The sequence below is a fragment of the Mytilus edulis genome, chromosome 8 (genome assembly GCF_963676685.1).
Source record: "Mytilus edulis chromosome 8, xbMytEdul2.2, whole genome shotgun sequence".
NCBI lineage: Eukaryota > Metazoa > Mollusca > Bivalvia > Mytilida > Mytilidae > Mytilus > Mytilus edulis.
In genome coordinates, this window is record NC_092351.1 from 7502673 (window position 1) to 7516496 (window position 13824).

The 13824-nt window shown below is 33.1% G+C and overlaps 1 protein-coding gene across 3 annotated transcripts in view; it reads right to left on the minus strand.

Moving 5' to 3' along the window:
* Positions 1-533: 533 nt before the first annotated feature.
* LOC139484714 (uncharacterized) overlaps positions 534-13824 on the minus strand; it is a 41755-nt gene continuing 28464 nt past the window's right edge. For all 3 annotated transcript variants that reach the window (XM_071268589.1, XM_071268588.1, XM_071268590.1), the window contains 6 exons: positions 13120-13241; positions 9631-9788; positions 8337-8395; positions 2505-3025; positions 1815-1918; positions 534-941 (listed from right to left, as the gene is read on the minus strand). In XM_071268589.1, the coding sequence (XP_071124690.1) occupies positions 918-941; positions 1815-1918; positions 2505-3025; positions 8337-8395; positions 9631-9788; positions 13120-13241 (988 nt within the window). In that variant the 3' untranslated portion in view covers positions 534-917. The remainder of the gene's footprint in view (positions 942-1814; positions 1919-2504; positions 3026-8336; positions 8396-9630; positions 9789-13119; positions 13242-13824) is intronic.

The window sequence follows — 13824 nt, forward strand, 5'->3', positions numbered from 1 at the left end:
TTGACTATAAAGGGCAATAACTCCTAAAGGGGTCAACTGACCATTTCGGTCATGTTGACTTATTTGTAAATCTTACTTTGCTGAACATTATTGCTGTTTGCAACTTATCTCTATCTATAATAATATTCAAGATAATAACCAAAAACAGCAAAATTTCCTTAAAATTACCAATTCAGGGGCAGCAACCCAACAAAGGGTTGTCCGATTCATCTGAAAATTTCAGGGCAGATAGATCTTGACCTGATGAACAATTTTACCCCCATGTCAGATTTGCTCTAAATGCTTTGGTTTTTGAGTTATAAGCCATAAAGTGCATTTTACCCCTATGTTTTATTTTTAGCTGTGGCGGCCATCTTGGTTGGTTGACCGGGTCATCGGACCCATTTTTTAAACAAGATACCCCAATGATGATTTAGGCCAAGTTTGGTTAAATTTAGCCCAGTAGTTTCAGAGGAGAAGATTTTTGTAAAAGTTAACGACGACGGACGACGACAGACGACGACGGACGACGGACGCAAAGTGATGGGAAAAAGGTAAATCAAGTTAACATTATCTCTATTGCTTCCAATCAATAGAATACAAAATAACATAAATTATGAAAATTATTTGATTCAAAGACAATTTGATCCAAAACTTGTCAGTCATGTAATACCACCAATTCATCCTTAGTAACAAAAGTTTTGTTCTTGTTTACAAGATTTAGTAAAATCATTTTCACATTCCTCGATACTGTTGTATCTTTTAATAGCTTCATATACTCAAGTCTGGGGTGTTGTTACTCCCAAAACTTCCATAGGTTTATATTTGTACAATATCCTTTCTTCTTACTCAATAGACTAGCATGCCATCTGTTGATGACTTCATTTGTTATACTTCTGATACTATTGGTAATAGTTAACTATAAAACTGTGGTAGTTTCAATTTTTCCAAATCTTCTGAAGCTGGAAAGTATACAAACAAAAGTTAAATTTACTGGAACAACTTAGAAATCAACCTAGCTAGAAAATTTGACTAATTTTCCAAGGTTAATTGAACTTAATTCCATTGAGCAATGATTGTACCTACACCAGCATACATATCTATATGATTGATAAGATAACTACATCAGATCATTGTATGTTTTCTCAACTTCTCTATTGGTCAAGTCTTAGTAGTTTTGAATCAGGAGTAATAATTTCATGTATAATAAAATTGAGAATGGAAATGGGGAATGTGCCAAAGAGACAACAACCGGACCATAGAAAAAAACAACAGCAGAAGGTCACCAACGTCTTCAATGTAGCGAGAAATTCCCGCACCCGGATATATTTGTTATCAGAAGCTGGTAATACAAATAGTTTTAACTTACTTCTAACTGTGGTGAAGATCTAAAACAAATACATCTTGTACTTAAGATATATTCATAACTTGAGTTTTAACTGGCGAGTTTATTAACAAACATGTGTTATTGCTTTACTCATAACTTGAGTTAGCCAGTGTGCATAAATCAAGGTCATGTGTTCCTTCTTTGATGTATTTGTTTACAATAAACTTCAAATATTTCAAGCAGTGTGATTTTTCCAGAACAAGGCATTATCTTGTCGTAATAAAAGATACATCGAAAATAAACTTTTATCTTACACTTAAAAGTATTCAAAAACAGAAATTTGTGGTATGAGATATTGAACTAACACCATGACACACAGATTCTTAGACCAATAAACTTCAAAAGTCATAATTCTATACATTATTTAGTCAGAAAAGGGTTAATTTCAATCTGATATACCTATGTTTTCAGTAAATGAACCTCATACATAAATAGACAAAATGTTTACCTGTTTAAGATAGGAGGAGTTTATGGCCTCATTTTTACAGCTCTCCTGGTCTGATTTATTTGAAGCATCAGTTGATAGGTTATCTTTGTTAAATGTAGGTACACCTAAAATATATATTAATTATAAACCAAAAAATTAAATGTAAAAATGGAAATACTCTTTCTATTTAGAATAATTAGTCCACTGTACAAATGTTAAACTGGTCACATGTTAATATAACTGTTATCCAATAACAATTACAGGCTCCATATAGTCATGTATAGTATTTTTCTTGGAGAGTACATGAACAAAGTCTGCAGTGTGACAACAATTCAAACTCCCCACTTTTGCTAATGATTTAAACTTTTAAAAAATACTTAAATCTTACAAATTTAGGCTGACTTTATATTTGTATATGATTTACACTCAACACTAGAAATTAAGATTAAGTTTACAATAAGTTCAATTTCTCAGGGGGAATCAGTTCTCTTATTATCACACCTGAGAGCAGATATATAATACTTGGTTTTCTTCACCTATAAGGACTCATTCCCCATTTAATTATAATTAAGTTAAACATAAAATCCAATTATTTTCCTTCCCTTTCCTTAATTCATTAAAAAGTTTCATTTTTTTTTCTTTCCCTTTGGTTTTAAACGACTTGATCTTAATCTAAGAAAAACTTATTTTTAGATTTATAACTTGACTTACAGAAATACTTTTCATTTTCCTCATCACTAGCCTCTTTATCATGTGAACTTCCACCGGGCATTGTCCATTTCTGATATTCTGTCTCTTTCCCCCAACTTGCACATGTTCCATGACTTGTTTGTTCATAATGTGATGGCTCTGTTGCCTCTTGATCCGTTGAATGACTGTAAGCCATGCCTATGTTTTTATTTTTTGTATCGAGATAAGTAGAGTTACCATGTGATGCCATATTGTTAGAAATTTCAGTAGTACATGTGGCTGGATGTGAATATTCTTTTTTCCACTGTTCTGTAGTATTCTGATGTAAGGAATTACTTTGAGATAGCCATTTATCTGAATGTTCTGAGGTATTTTGTTGCAAGGATTTACTCTGAAATGATCCCTTGTTCCATTGTCTTGTTGTTTCAAACTGTTTTCTTCTATCATGTTTGTTGTGGGCTACTCTCATATCCAGTTCTTTGTAAAACTTTTCAAATGCTTCAACTGCTCCTTTCTTAGAAATAAACCTCACGAAGATCATTCTGAAATGATAGTACTATTGTCACAGAATAGAAGTTCCTTCATAATGCAAGTTCCAAAAGGAAAAATTATTCTGGAATATTATTTCCACAGGAATAAATATTACAGTACATGTTCCTAATGGAATTAATGGTGCAGAATATTTGATCCTACAGAAACAGATATTATGACAATGTTTATAACAAAGTTTTGATTAGAACTTCTGTCAGGTGGAACAAATATACATTGACACTATTACAATAGTTATACAACAATCCCTGACATGAGGGAATAGGTTACTTAATAACACTGAAAACACCTTGTGAATTGTTGAACTTTCTCAAGAAATTGTGTCACCTGACACCTGACACTTAATTGGTTTTAGAAATCAAGTAAAAATAGATAAAAAATCATAGCAGATACCCAAATAATGATTGAGGCCAAAGCCTAATGGTCATTTAATAAGAAAATCAGCCTCAAAGCAGCAACAAATAATCAGGACCTCATAAGCAATATTCATGTCATGTTTGGTTACATTCCATTTAGTGGTTCTCTAAAGGAAGTTATTCAAATGTATTTCTCTTATGGTTCTATGGTATACTAGGTCCCCCACTGGTGGCCATATTTGATGAGGCAGTCGCTTAAAAAAAAGCACATGACCAGCAGCACATAAGAAACATTCATGCCATGTTTGGTTACATTCCATTTAGTGGTTTTCTAAAAGAAGACATTTGTTTGTATTTCTTATAGGATCTTATATTAAACTTTAGTCCCCACTGACGGCCATCTTGGCTGATGGATTGGCTTCAAAGTAAAGACACTTGGCCAGCACCTCATAAGGAACATTCATGCCATGTTTGGCTCCATTCCATTTAATGGTTCCCTTGTAGAAATTTAGAAATGTAAAAAATAACGACAAATACAACAGACAACAGACGCCACATGATAAAATAGCTCACATGGCCCTTTGAGCCAGGTGAGCTGAAAACAAGAGGCTGTCACAACGACAGCAAACCGGATTTATTAACATTTATTTGTGTCCTGGTAATATCACAAGAACCATTACTGATGAATGGTGAAAGTGAAAATCGTCAATATCAAATTTGACCTCCATTTTGTCATCAGTATCAACATATTAAAATTTGAAAAGCTTAGATTGAATGATTCATGAATAAATTCAACAACGTGAATGGAAACGCCATTTTACGATCTTTCACGAACCATAACTCCTGAACGGTAAATGTCAAAATCGTCATTATTGAACTTGACCTCTATTTTGTCATCAGTAACAACATATTAAAATTTCAAAAGCTTTGGTTGAATAGTTCATGAGAAAATGCACGGACATGACGGGAAACACCATTTTTCAATCTTTCAAGAACCATAACTCCTGAACGGTAAAAGTCAAAATCGTCATTATTAAACTTGACCTCCATTTTGTCATCAGTAACAGCATATTAAAATTTCGGAAGCTTTGGTAAAACAGTTCATGCATAAATGCACGGACACGACTGGAAACTCCATTTTTCAATCTTTCAAGAACCATAACTCCTGAACAGTTAAAAAGCTTTGGTTGAACGGTTCATGAGTTAATGCACAGACAACATTTGATTGCCGCCCGCCGACCGCCTGCCCGCCCGGCCGTCGCCGTACATTTCCAAATCAATAACAGACATTTTTGTCACAAAAATCCAGTCAACAAAATGACAACTAACCCCAACAACCTAAAGACTTTAAACAATTATCATGTTTTGTTGTTTTTGTACTGTATTCAGTTTTACCATTGGAAAACCTGTAAATTCTTCAGGTATAGTAAATACATTGAATTGTTCTACTGATACATCAAAGGCTTCAATAAAATAAAATCAGTAAAACATTTGAACCACTATCCTGTTTACTCCTAAAAAAGAAAGAACCAGGTGCTCCGCTGGGCGCAGCTTTATATGACCACAGAGGTTGATCCCTGAACAGTTGGGGCAGGTATGGACAAAAAATTTAAGCGTGATACAGCTCTGAATTTGGATTGTGATCAAATTTTTGACATTATATGTTTTTTTTTACACAAAACAAATGTCAAGCCACTCCATCATCATCATCATCATCTCAATTAAAATTTTAAATGGACTTTGCAACAATAAACACTCATTTAAATACATCAGAAAATTATAAAAATAGAAAATGACATGATAGTCATGTCTGGCAAATTTCCAACATACATTATCTAAAAACATTTTAGAAAAGATAAGGAAAAAAAGCTTCATCAGCAACATTTTATATTGGCAAATTTCCAATGAAGTTATTTACATAAAGTTATTGGCAAATAAAAATAGAAAATGACATCATAGTCATGTCTGGCAAATGTCCAACATACATTATCTAAAAACATTTTAGATAAGATAAGGAAATTAGCTTCATCAGCAACATTTTATATTGGCAAATTTCCAATGAAGTTATTTACATAAAGTTATTAGCAAATAAAAATAGAAAATGACATCATAGTCATGTCTGGCAAATTTCCAACATATATTATCAACTACTATTCTATACAAAGAAAGATAACTCCAATTGAAAATTAATTGCTATTGCACAATATTGTGCAATTAGATATTTCTTGCTATTGTGCAATACTGTGCAATTGAAAATTTCTTGCTATTGCACAATACGATATGGAATCCTGATTTGGACCAACTTGAAAACTGGACCCATAATCAAAAATCAAAGTACATGTTTAGATAAAGCATATCAAATAAGCCCAAGAATTTAATTTTTGTTAAAATCAAACTTAGTTTAATTTTGGACCCTTTGGACCTTAATGTAGACCAATTTGAAAACTGGACCAAAAATTAAGAATCTACATACACAGTTAGATTTAGCATATGAAAGAACCCATTTATTAAATTTTTGATGAAATCAAACAAAGTTTAATTTTGGACCCCATTTGGACCAACTTGAAAACTAGGCCAATAATTAAAAATCTAAGTACATTTTTAAATTCAGCATATCAAAGAACCCCAAGGATTCAATTTTTGTTAAAATCAAACTAAGTTTAATTTTGGACCCTTTGGACCTTAATGTAGACCAATTTGAAAACGGGACCAAACATTAAGAATCTACATACATAGTTAGATTCGGCATATCAAAGAACCCCAATTATTCAATTTTTGATGAAATCACACAAAGTTCAATTTTGGACCCTTTGGGCCCCTGTTTCCTAAACTGTTGGGACCAAAACTCCCAAAAATAATGCTTATTTGGGCCCCTTTTTGGCCCCTAATTCATAAACTGTTGTGACCTCAACTCCAAAAATCAATCCCAACCTTCCTTTTGTGGTCATAAACCTTGTGTTTAAATTTCATTGATTTCTATTTACTTATACTAAACTTATTGTGCGAAAACCAAGAATAATGCTTATTTGGGCCCTTTTTTGGCCCTTAATTCCTAAACTGTTGGAACCAAAACTCCCAAAGACAATCCCAACCGTCCTTTTGTGGTCATAAACCTTGTCAAAATTTCATAGATTTCTATTCACTTAAACTAAAGTTATAGTGCGAAAACCAAGAAAATGCTTATTTGGGCCCTTTTTGGCCCCTAATTCCTAAAATGTTGGGACCAAAACTCCCAAAATCAATCCCAACATTCCTTTTGTGGTCATAAACCTTGTGTTAAAATTTCATTGATTTCTATTCACTTTTACTAAAGTTAGAGTGCGAAAACTAAAAGTATTCGGACGACGACGACTACGCAAAATGACGCAGGACGACGACGACGACGCCAACATGATAGCAATATACGACCAAATAATTAAAATTTTTGCGGTCGTATAAAAATGAAATACAACATTATTTTTGTTTTATTCAATCACCATGATGACTTGGTTGATTGATATAATATGCTGGGGTCTCAACATATACGTAAAATGTTATTTTGTTCAGATTTGGTGTTTCTTACTGTTGCATGTGTTGTAATTAGAAGACTGGCAAGCTGATATTTCTGGAATATTGTCATTAATGTTGGAGACTATCGCTCAAAACAAAGGGTTGGTAGGTATGATAAAAAGGATATATAAAGGATTATTTTTTTCAAATTGATTGATGATTTTGTAAATATCTCAGGAATAAGAATTGTATGGAATAAAAAAGTAGAAACAAGAGTGCACAAGCTGAAATGTCTCGCCTTCTTTACTAATCATTGATATTATGTTGATAGACCTGAATATAAAGCTTTATTACAACTGTCACATAAACTCAACATTAACCAAGAAAACAAAACGTTGATCAATGAACCATGAAAATTAGGTCAAGGTCAGATGAACCATGCCAGGCAGACATGTACAGCTAACAATTCTTCAATACAACAAATATACATGTACCGTAGTTGACTTATTGCTTATAAATTAAGAAAAACAGACCAAAACACAAACACCCAACACTTAGCAATGGACCGTGAAAATGAGGTCAAGGTCAAATAAAACCTGCGTAACAGACATATAGATCATAAAATATTTCCATACACCAAATATAGTTGACCTAATGCATAAAGTATAAGAAAAATAGACCAAAACTCAAAAACTTAACTTTGACCACTGAACCATGAAAATGAGGTCAAGGTCAGATGACACCTGTCAGCTAGACAGGTACATCTTACAATCATTCCATACAACAAATATAGTAGACCTACTGCATATAGTATAAGAAAAACAGACCAAAACACAAAAACTTAACTATAACTACTGAACAATGAAAATGAGGTCAAGGTCAGATGACACCTGCCAGTTGGACATGTACACCTTAAATTCCTTCCATACACCAAATATACTAGACCTGTTGCATATAGTATCTGAGATATGGACTTGACCACCAAAACTTAACCTTGTTCACTGATCCATGAAATGAGGTTGAGGTCAAGTGAAAACTGTCTGACAGGCATGAGGACCTTGCAAGGTACGCACATACCAAATATAGTTATCCAATTACTTATAATAAGAGAGAATTTAACATTACAAAAAATCTTTTTTTTCAAGTAGTCACTGAACCATGAAAATGAGGTCAAGGACATTGGACTTGTGACTGACGGAAAGTTCATAACATGAGGCATCTATATACAAAGTATGAAGCATCCATGTCTTCTACCTTCTAAAATATAAAGCTTTTACGAAGTTAGCTAACGGCGCCGCCACCGCCGTAGCCGCTGCCGGATCACTATCCCTATGTCGAGCTTTCTGCAACAAAAGTTGCAGGCTCGACAAAAATTAATCAGTCCGAAAAATAACAAATTTCAACTACCTACCCTGAGGTAAAATGAAACCTCTCTGAAGTCATTAATCATATTACTTACCCTGTGGTAAAATGAACCTCTCTGAAGTCATTAATCATGTTGAATTTCTCAGCAACAGCCTACAAAATGATAAAAAACTGGATTTTTATCAAATTTATTACAATCTTCGTAACCGCAATGAAGGGCAATAACTCCTAAATATCTTGGATATAGAAGATAAGTTTATACACAAAATGAATCAATCTTAAATAGAATGTTTTTTATTTTTCATTTGTACTAAATCAATGAAATGAACCTGTCTTGTCATTGTGCAAATGTGTCTTAACTGTTAAAAATTTCTGGACCCTTAACAGATACTTTATATATATGTATATATGTTTCATTCATTAAGGCCTTTTAAATTGGAATTTATTACAATATCAACAATTACATCGCTTGTATACATTATGTTACAATAACTTTTTTTACTTTCATATGTTCACCAAGCCTCAGACTATAAATTTGATAATTTAACTATCTCAATTAGATAAATCTGATAATCAACACTACTACAATGAATAGACAAAAGATCTTTAATTTAAGACTAACCTTCCATCTAACATTGGTTAAAAGTTAAATGAAGTTCAATTTATATCAAGAAAAAAAGATGTTGTGTATATATCAATGAGACCATAGCAAAACAACAACATCCAATAATTCTACACAACTGTTACAGCATAGAAGTTGCAGGGTTATACCACTCTCCCAGATCTACAATAGAGGAGGTATGAGGGTGAAACCACTGTTACAGCATAGAAGTTACAGGGCTATACCACTGTCCCAGGATAGAGGAGGTATGATGGTGAAACCACTGTTACAGCATAGAAGTTACAGGGCTATACCGCTGTCCCAGAATAGAGGAGGTATGAGGGTGAAACCACTGTTACAGCATAGAAGTTACAGGGCTATACCACTGTCCCAGGATAGAGGAGGTGCGATGGTTACACAACTGTTACAGCATAGAAGTTACAGGGCTATAACACTGTCCCAGGATAGAGGAGGTATGAGGGTGAAACCACTGTTACAGCATAGAAGTTACAGGGCTATACCACTGTCCCAGAATAGAGGAGGTATGAGGGTGAAACCACTGTTACAGGATAGAAGTTACAGGACTATACCACTGTCCCAGGATAGCAAAGGTTTCAGGGTTACACGGAAGAGGTTTAAGGGCTACCAAAATGTTTGTCATTGTCTTTATTAACTTGCCATGAGTCAAGAGCATGTAATTCAGTGTTTGATTTTTGGTTGCTACATATTTTCTTAATTTTTATTAAGGCATATGATATGTCACTTATTTACTTTTGAAATTTGGTACCTGAGATGATGTTCCAGGAGGTTCATTATCTCTTGGATAACACAGACTGTAACGTCCACGTATATCTGGCTTTAACTCATTATAACATGAGTCATTCTCTGTTGCCAGACTTGATGCTGATTTTGTTATAACTTGGCAACCATCATCTTCTTTCTTCTCTTTAAAAGTTTAATGAAATTTAAAAATAAAACAAACAGTATATTTGGGTCAAAAAAAAATATATGTCTGTTTCCTGTTCCTGACCGACCCTGACTCAAAACCCCCGACCCTGTTTCCGGTCCGATCCAGATCTGTATCTTACTATGCCCTAACAATCAAAACGGATGCTCCCAGCACAAATGCACAAATGTGCTACAATTAAGGTTTTAAAAATGTCGGCACTGGGAGGATAATTGAATTAAAGCTTTATTAAAGAGATTAAATCATTTTTAGGTACAGGACCCTAACCAGACATGACATTTAACCGACTGCAAATCTGACAGGAAGTGCCAAAAATTTTTTTTTTAAATCCCGACCTACTGACCCTGATTATTTGCCTTAGCAGCAGGAAACAGACATATATTTTTGTTTGGCCTTAAGAGATAACTGCATTGTATTTGAAGCTTTGCTGCCTTCCATCACAAGTTTTACTGTCGCAAAATTAGTTTACCCAGCTGCGCATAGCGGAGACAGGTAAACCGTATTTCTGACAGTACAACTATCGATGGGTGTAAGTACAATCAAACTAAGTTTGAACCTCAAACTAATTGCAACAGAATATGTATCAGTTCTTATCTATAGCATTTAGCCCCAAATATACATAGAAAAAAGTCCCATAAAATCTTTCTTGAGGAAAAACTCAAAATCTGCATTTTTAATTTCCTATGGAAAATAACATTGGAAAGGGAGATAACTCTGCAAAAATGGGTCTTTTTTTCAGTTTTTGGTTGATTTTCTTAAAAATTCAAGCAAAGTATGATACTTTGATGGGGTTATAAGTTTGTATTTGACTATATGATATCATCTTCTGCTCATGAAATGTACTAAACTGAAGTGTTATGGGTATTTTTATATTTTTTTGCTCATTTTTCATTAAAGATTGCAAATTTATGGCTTTGTGTGACCATTTTGAAAAAAATAATGTGAAAATTTGGTATTGTTTATATCTGTAAATTATATTTGTTCAGCATCTACCTTGTTTAAAGAAACTTTAAACCACAAAAAGAAGAATATATGCTTAAATAGTTTTATTAAATTTAAGATTCTTTGCCTTGACATGTAGAAAAAATTAATACATGGTCAACTAATGAATTATGAAGTCTATATTGTAGCATGATAAAAAATATGGAAACACCTTTAGAGTTGTTTTTTATACTCTAAAGACTGCTAAAATAACAAGAATCTGTTGAATAGATGCGGCAAGTTTATAATTTTGTATCAATTTTTATTGATATTTCTGCCATTTTTTGCAGAGTTATCTCCCATTTAAATGCAAATCTCCATTTCTATTTCAAAGTTGTGATATTTTGGTTTTCCTCAAGTTAGATTTTGTAGAACTTTTTTCCGTGTATATTTGGGGTATAATGCTAAAGATTAATAAACAGCTGCGCCATGAGCGCATGATACGCCCGACGTCTTATGTGGAAGTCTTATGCAATAATCATCAATAGTTTATGAGAAAGTTTTAAGCAATAACCATATATTGTTTTAGAGACACGGCGGGACATGTGAAACCCCCGACCCTGTTTTTTTTTACAAAAACTAAATATTACCAAAATAAAATTTTGAATCAAAACCAAAAAGTATACAGATCTTTAGATTAATAGAACAAAGTGTGTAAAGTTTTAAGCAATAATCATAAATCGTTTTTGAGATACGGCACAACATGTAAAAAAAACCCTCCCCCTTTTTTACAAAATACTAATAACTCAAAAATGAAATTTTGAATCATCACCAAAAAGTATACAGATATTGAGATTAATATAACAAAGACATGTGTAAAGTTTTAAGCAATAATCATAAATAGTTTTTGAGATATGGCGCGACATGTAAAAAAACCCTCCCCCTTTTTTACAAAATACTCAATAACTCAAAAATGAAATTTTGAATCATCACCAAAAAGTATACAGATATTGAGATTAATATAACTAAGAAGTGTTTAAAGTTTTAAGTCATAATCAAGAATCGTTTTTGAGATACAGTGCGACATGTGAAAAAAACACACCCCTGTTTTAGTTATAAAGTGCCGTAACTCAAAAAGTTTAAATCTTATTTTCACCAAAAAGTATACAGATCATTTGACCATCATAAGAAACAACTGTATTAAGTTTCATGAAATTTGGATAAGTCGTTCTCAAGTTACGGTGCGACATGTTTACGCCGGACAGACGGACAGACGGACAGACGGACAGACAGACAGACAGACAGACGGACGGACACCGGACATTTGTATACCATAATACGTCCCGTCAAAATTTTGACGGGCGTATAAAAACCTAAAAATCTTCTGTTGCAATCAACGTTAGGGTCAAATTTATGCTAGATTGACTGGACTATGTCCACAAATCTTCAAAAACAATACAGTTATCTCTATTCTAACACAAAACATGTTAATTATTCAATTTCGATCATTAAATCAGTGTTAAATTTTCATTTTAGTAAGTTATGCAAGATGTTATGTTCTTTTGCCCCAAAACTAGGTTACGACATAGGTATGCTTCCCTTGTCAAACCTAAACACCGGTTGTTTCTGGCTTCTTTGCTGCATCAGAATGCAATAAAATTTCATAAAAAGAAGATTTTTAGGTGCAACATGTGAGTTTTTTATTGCTTATTATTGTAGAAATTACATGTCAATTCATTCTGCAATTCAAAATGTCGGCTTCCTTAGTTACAGACAAGGAGCTAGAGAATTGCACACTTACTGTCATCCGATCAGAACCATTGATACAAAATAATTGCATTAGAATATTTAATTCATTGATTGATTGGTTGAAGACGTGACATCAGCCAACATTGGTTTTAATTTGACCAAGATGATAATCAACATGAAATGTATTTTGAAGTAATGATTGTAAATTTGTTATATTTGATAATGTTAATGGTGAGCTTTTAAATTTTCCATTATAACTAGGACCATTATATCTGACTTGTAAATATGAAGTTAGTCAATATCGAACTCGAACTTCATTTTGTAATCAGTAACATCTTAAAATATGAAACGCATTGGTTAAAGGGATCTTCAGATGTTGCACAGAAGCAACATAATTTTGAGCTAGTTTCCAATCCATTCTGGACCATTACATATGAATCTCATTTTGTAATCAGTAACAACATCTAAAAATTTGCAAAAGCATTGGTTGAAGGGTTCGTCAGATAAAGCAATGAAACTCATCAACTTAAAAACACTTAGAAATGAACCAGTCAAGTTACTGGATTTTTTTATGTTGAGCACAATTTAGCACTGTGAGTAATAACTTTTTTTTTATATCCAGAAGCCTTGGTGTTTTACCTTTGTCCAATGATGCTACAGATAAACGAGCTTTTATAAATCTTCCTCTGTGACAAATTTCATTTATTTTTCTTACACAATCTTCAGCCTGGGATAACTGTCTGAATTTAACAAAAGCAAACCTGTATAAAGAAAAGCTATTTTTAGACTATATGTTGACTATGTGGTTGTATGTGATTTTACAGATCACTTTTAATAGAAAAAACCACACATAACTAACATGAATGATTTGATTATTTCATATAAAAATTTCTTTATTTTTTTTCACTCTGAGTCTAAGATTGTGATTGATAATATTTGACTTGCTAATTTGGTTATTTTCTTGGTAGGAATGTTCTTATAATGATTCACTTTGTTTGTTTGTTGTTGTTTTTTTTCTTTCTATTTAACTTAAAATTGGAAATACTTGGGTTTCACAATCATACATTCCAAAACCATCTCCTTTATCTACTCAGCACAATGCAATCATACTTGGCGTCCATTTGTCTCATCTATTTTTCTTATTCCATTATACGTAATCATCTTTTATACTTTTCAAGAAACCTAACTCACCTATTATACTATTAGTTATTTACATACCTGTCAACTGACCCGTATTCTGCGGGTGTGACCAGAGATTTTCACAATTCTGAGGGATCACCCGGAACACCCGCCGGGTCATTGAAATAACCCGGGAATTCCGAAAATGACCCGATTTCACCCGTA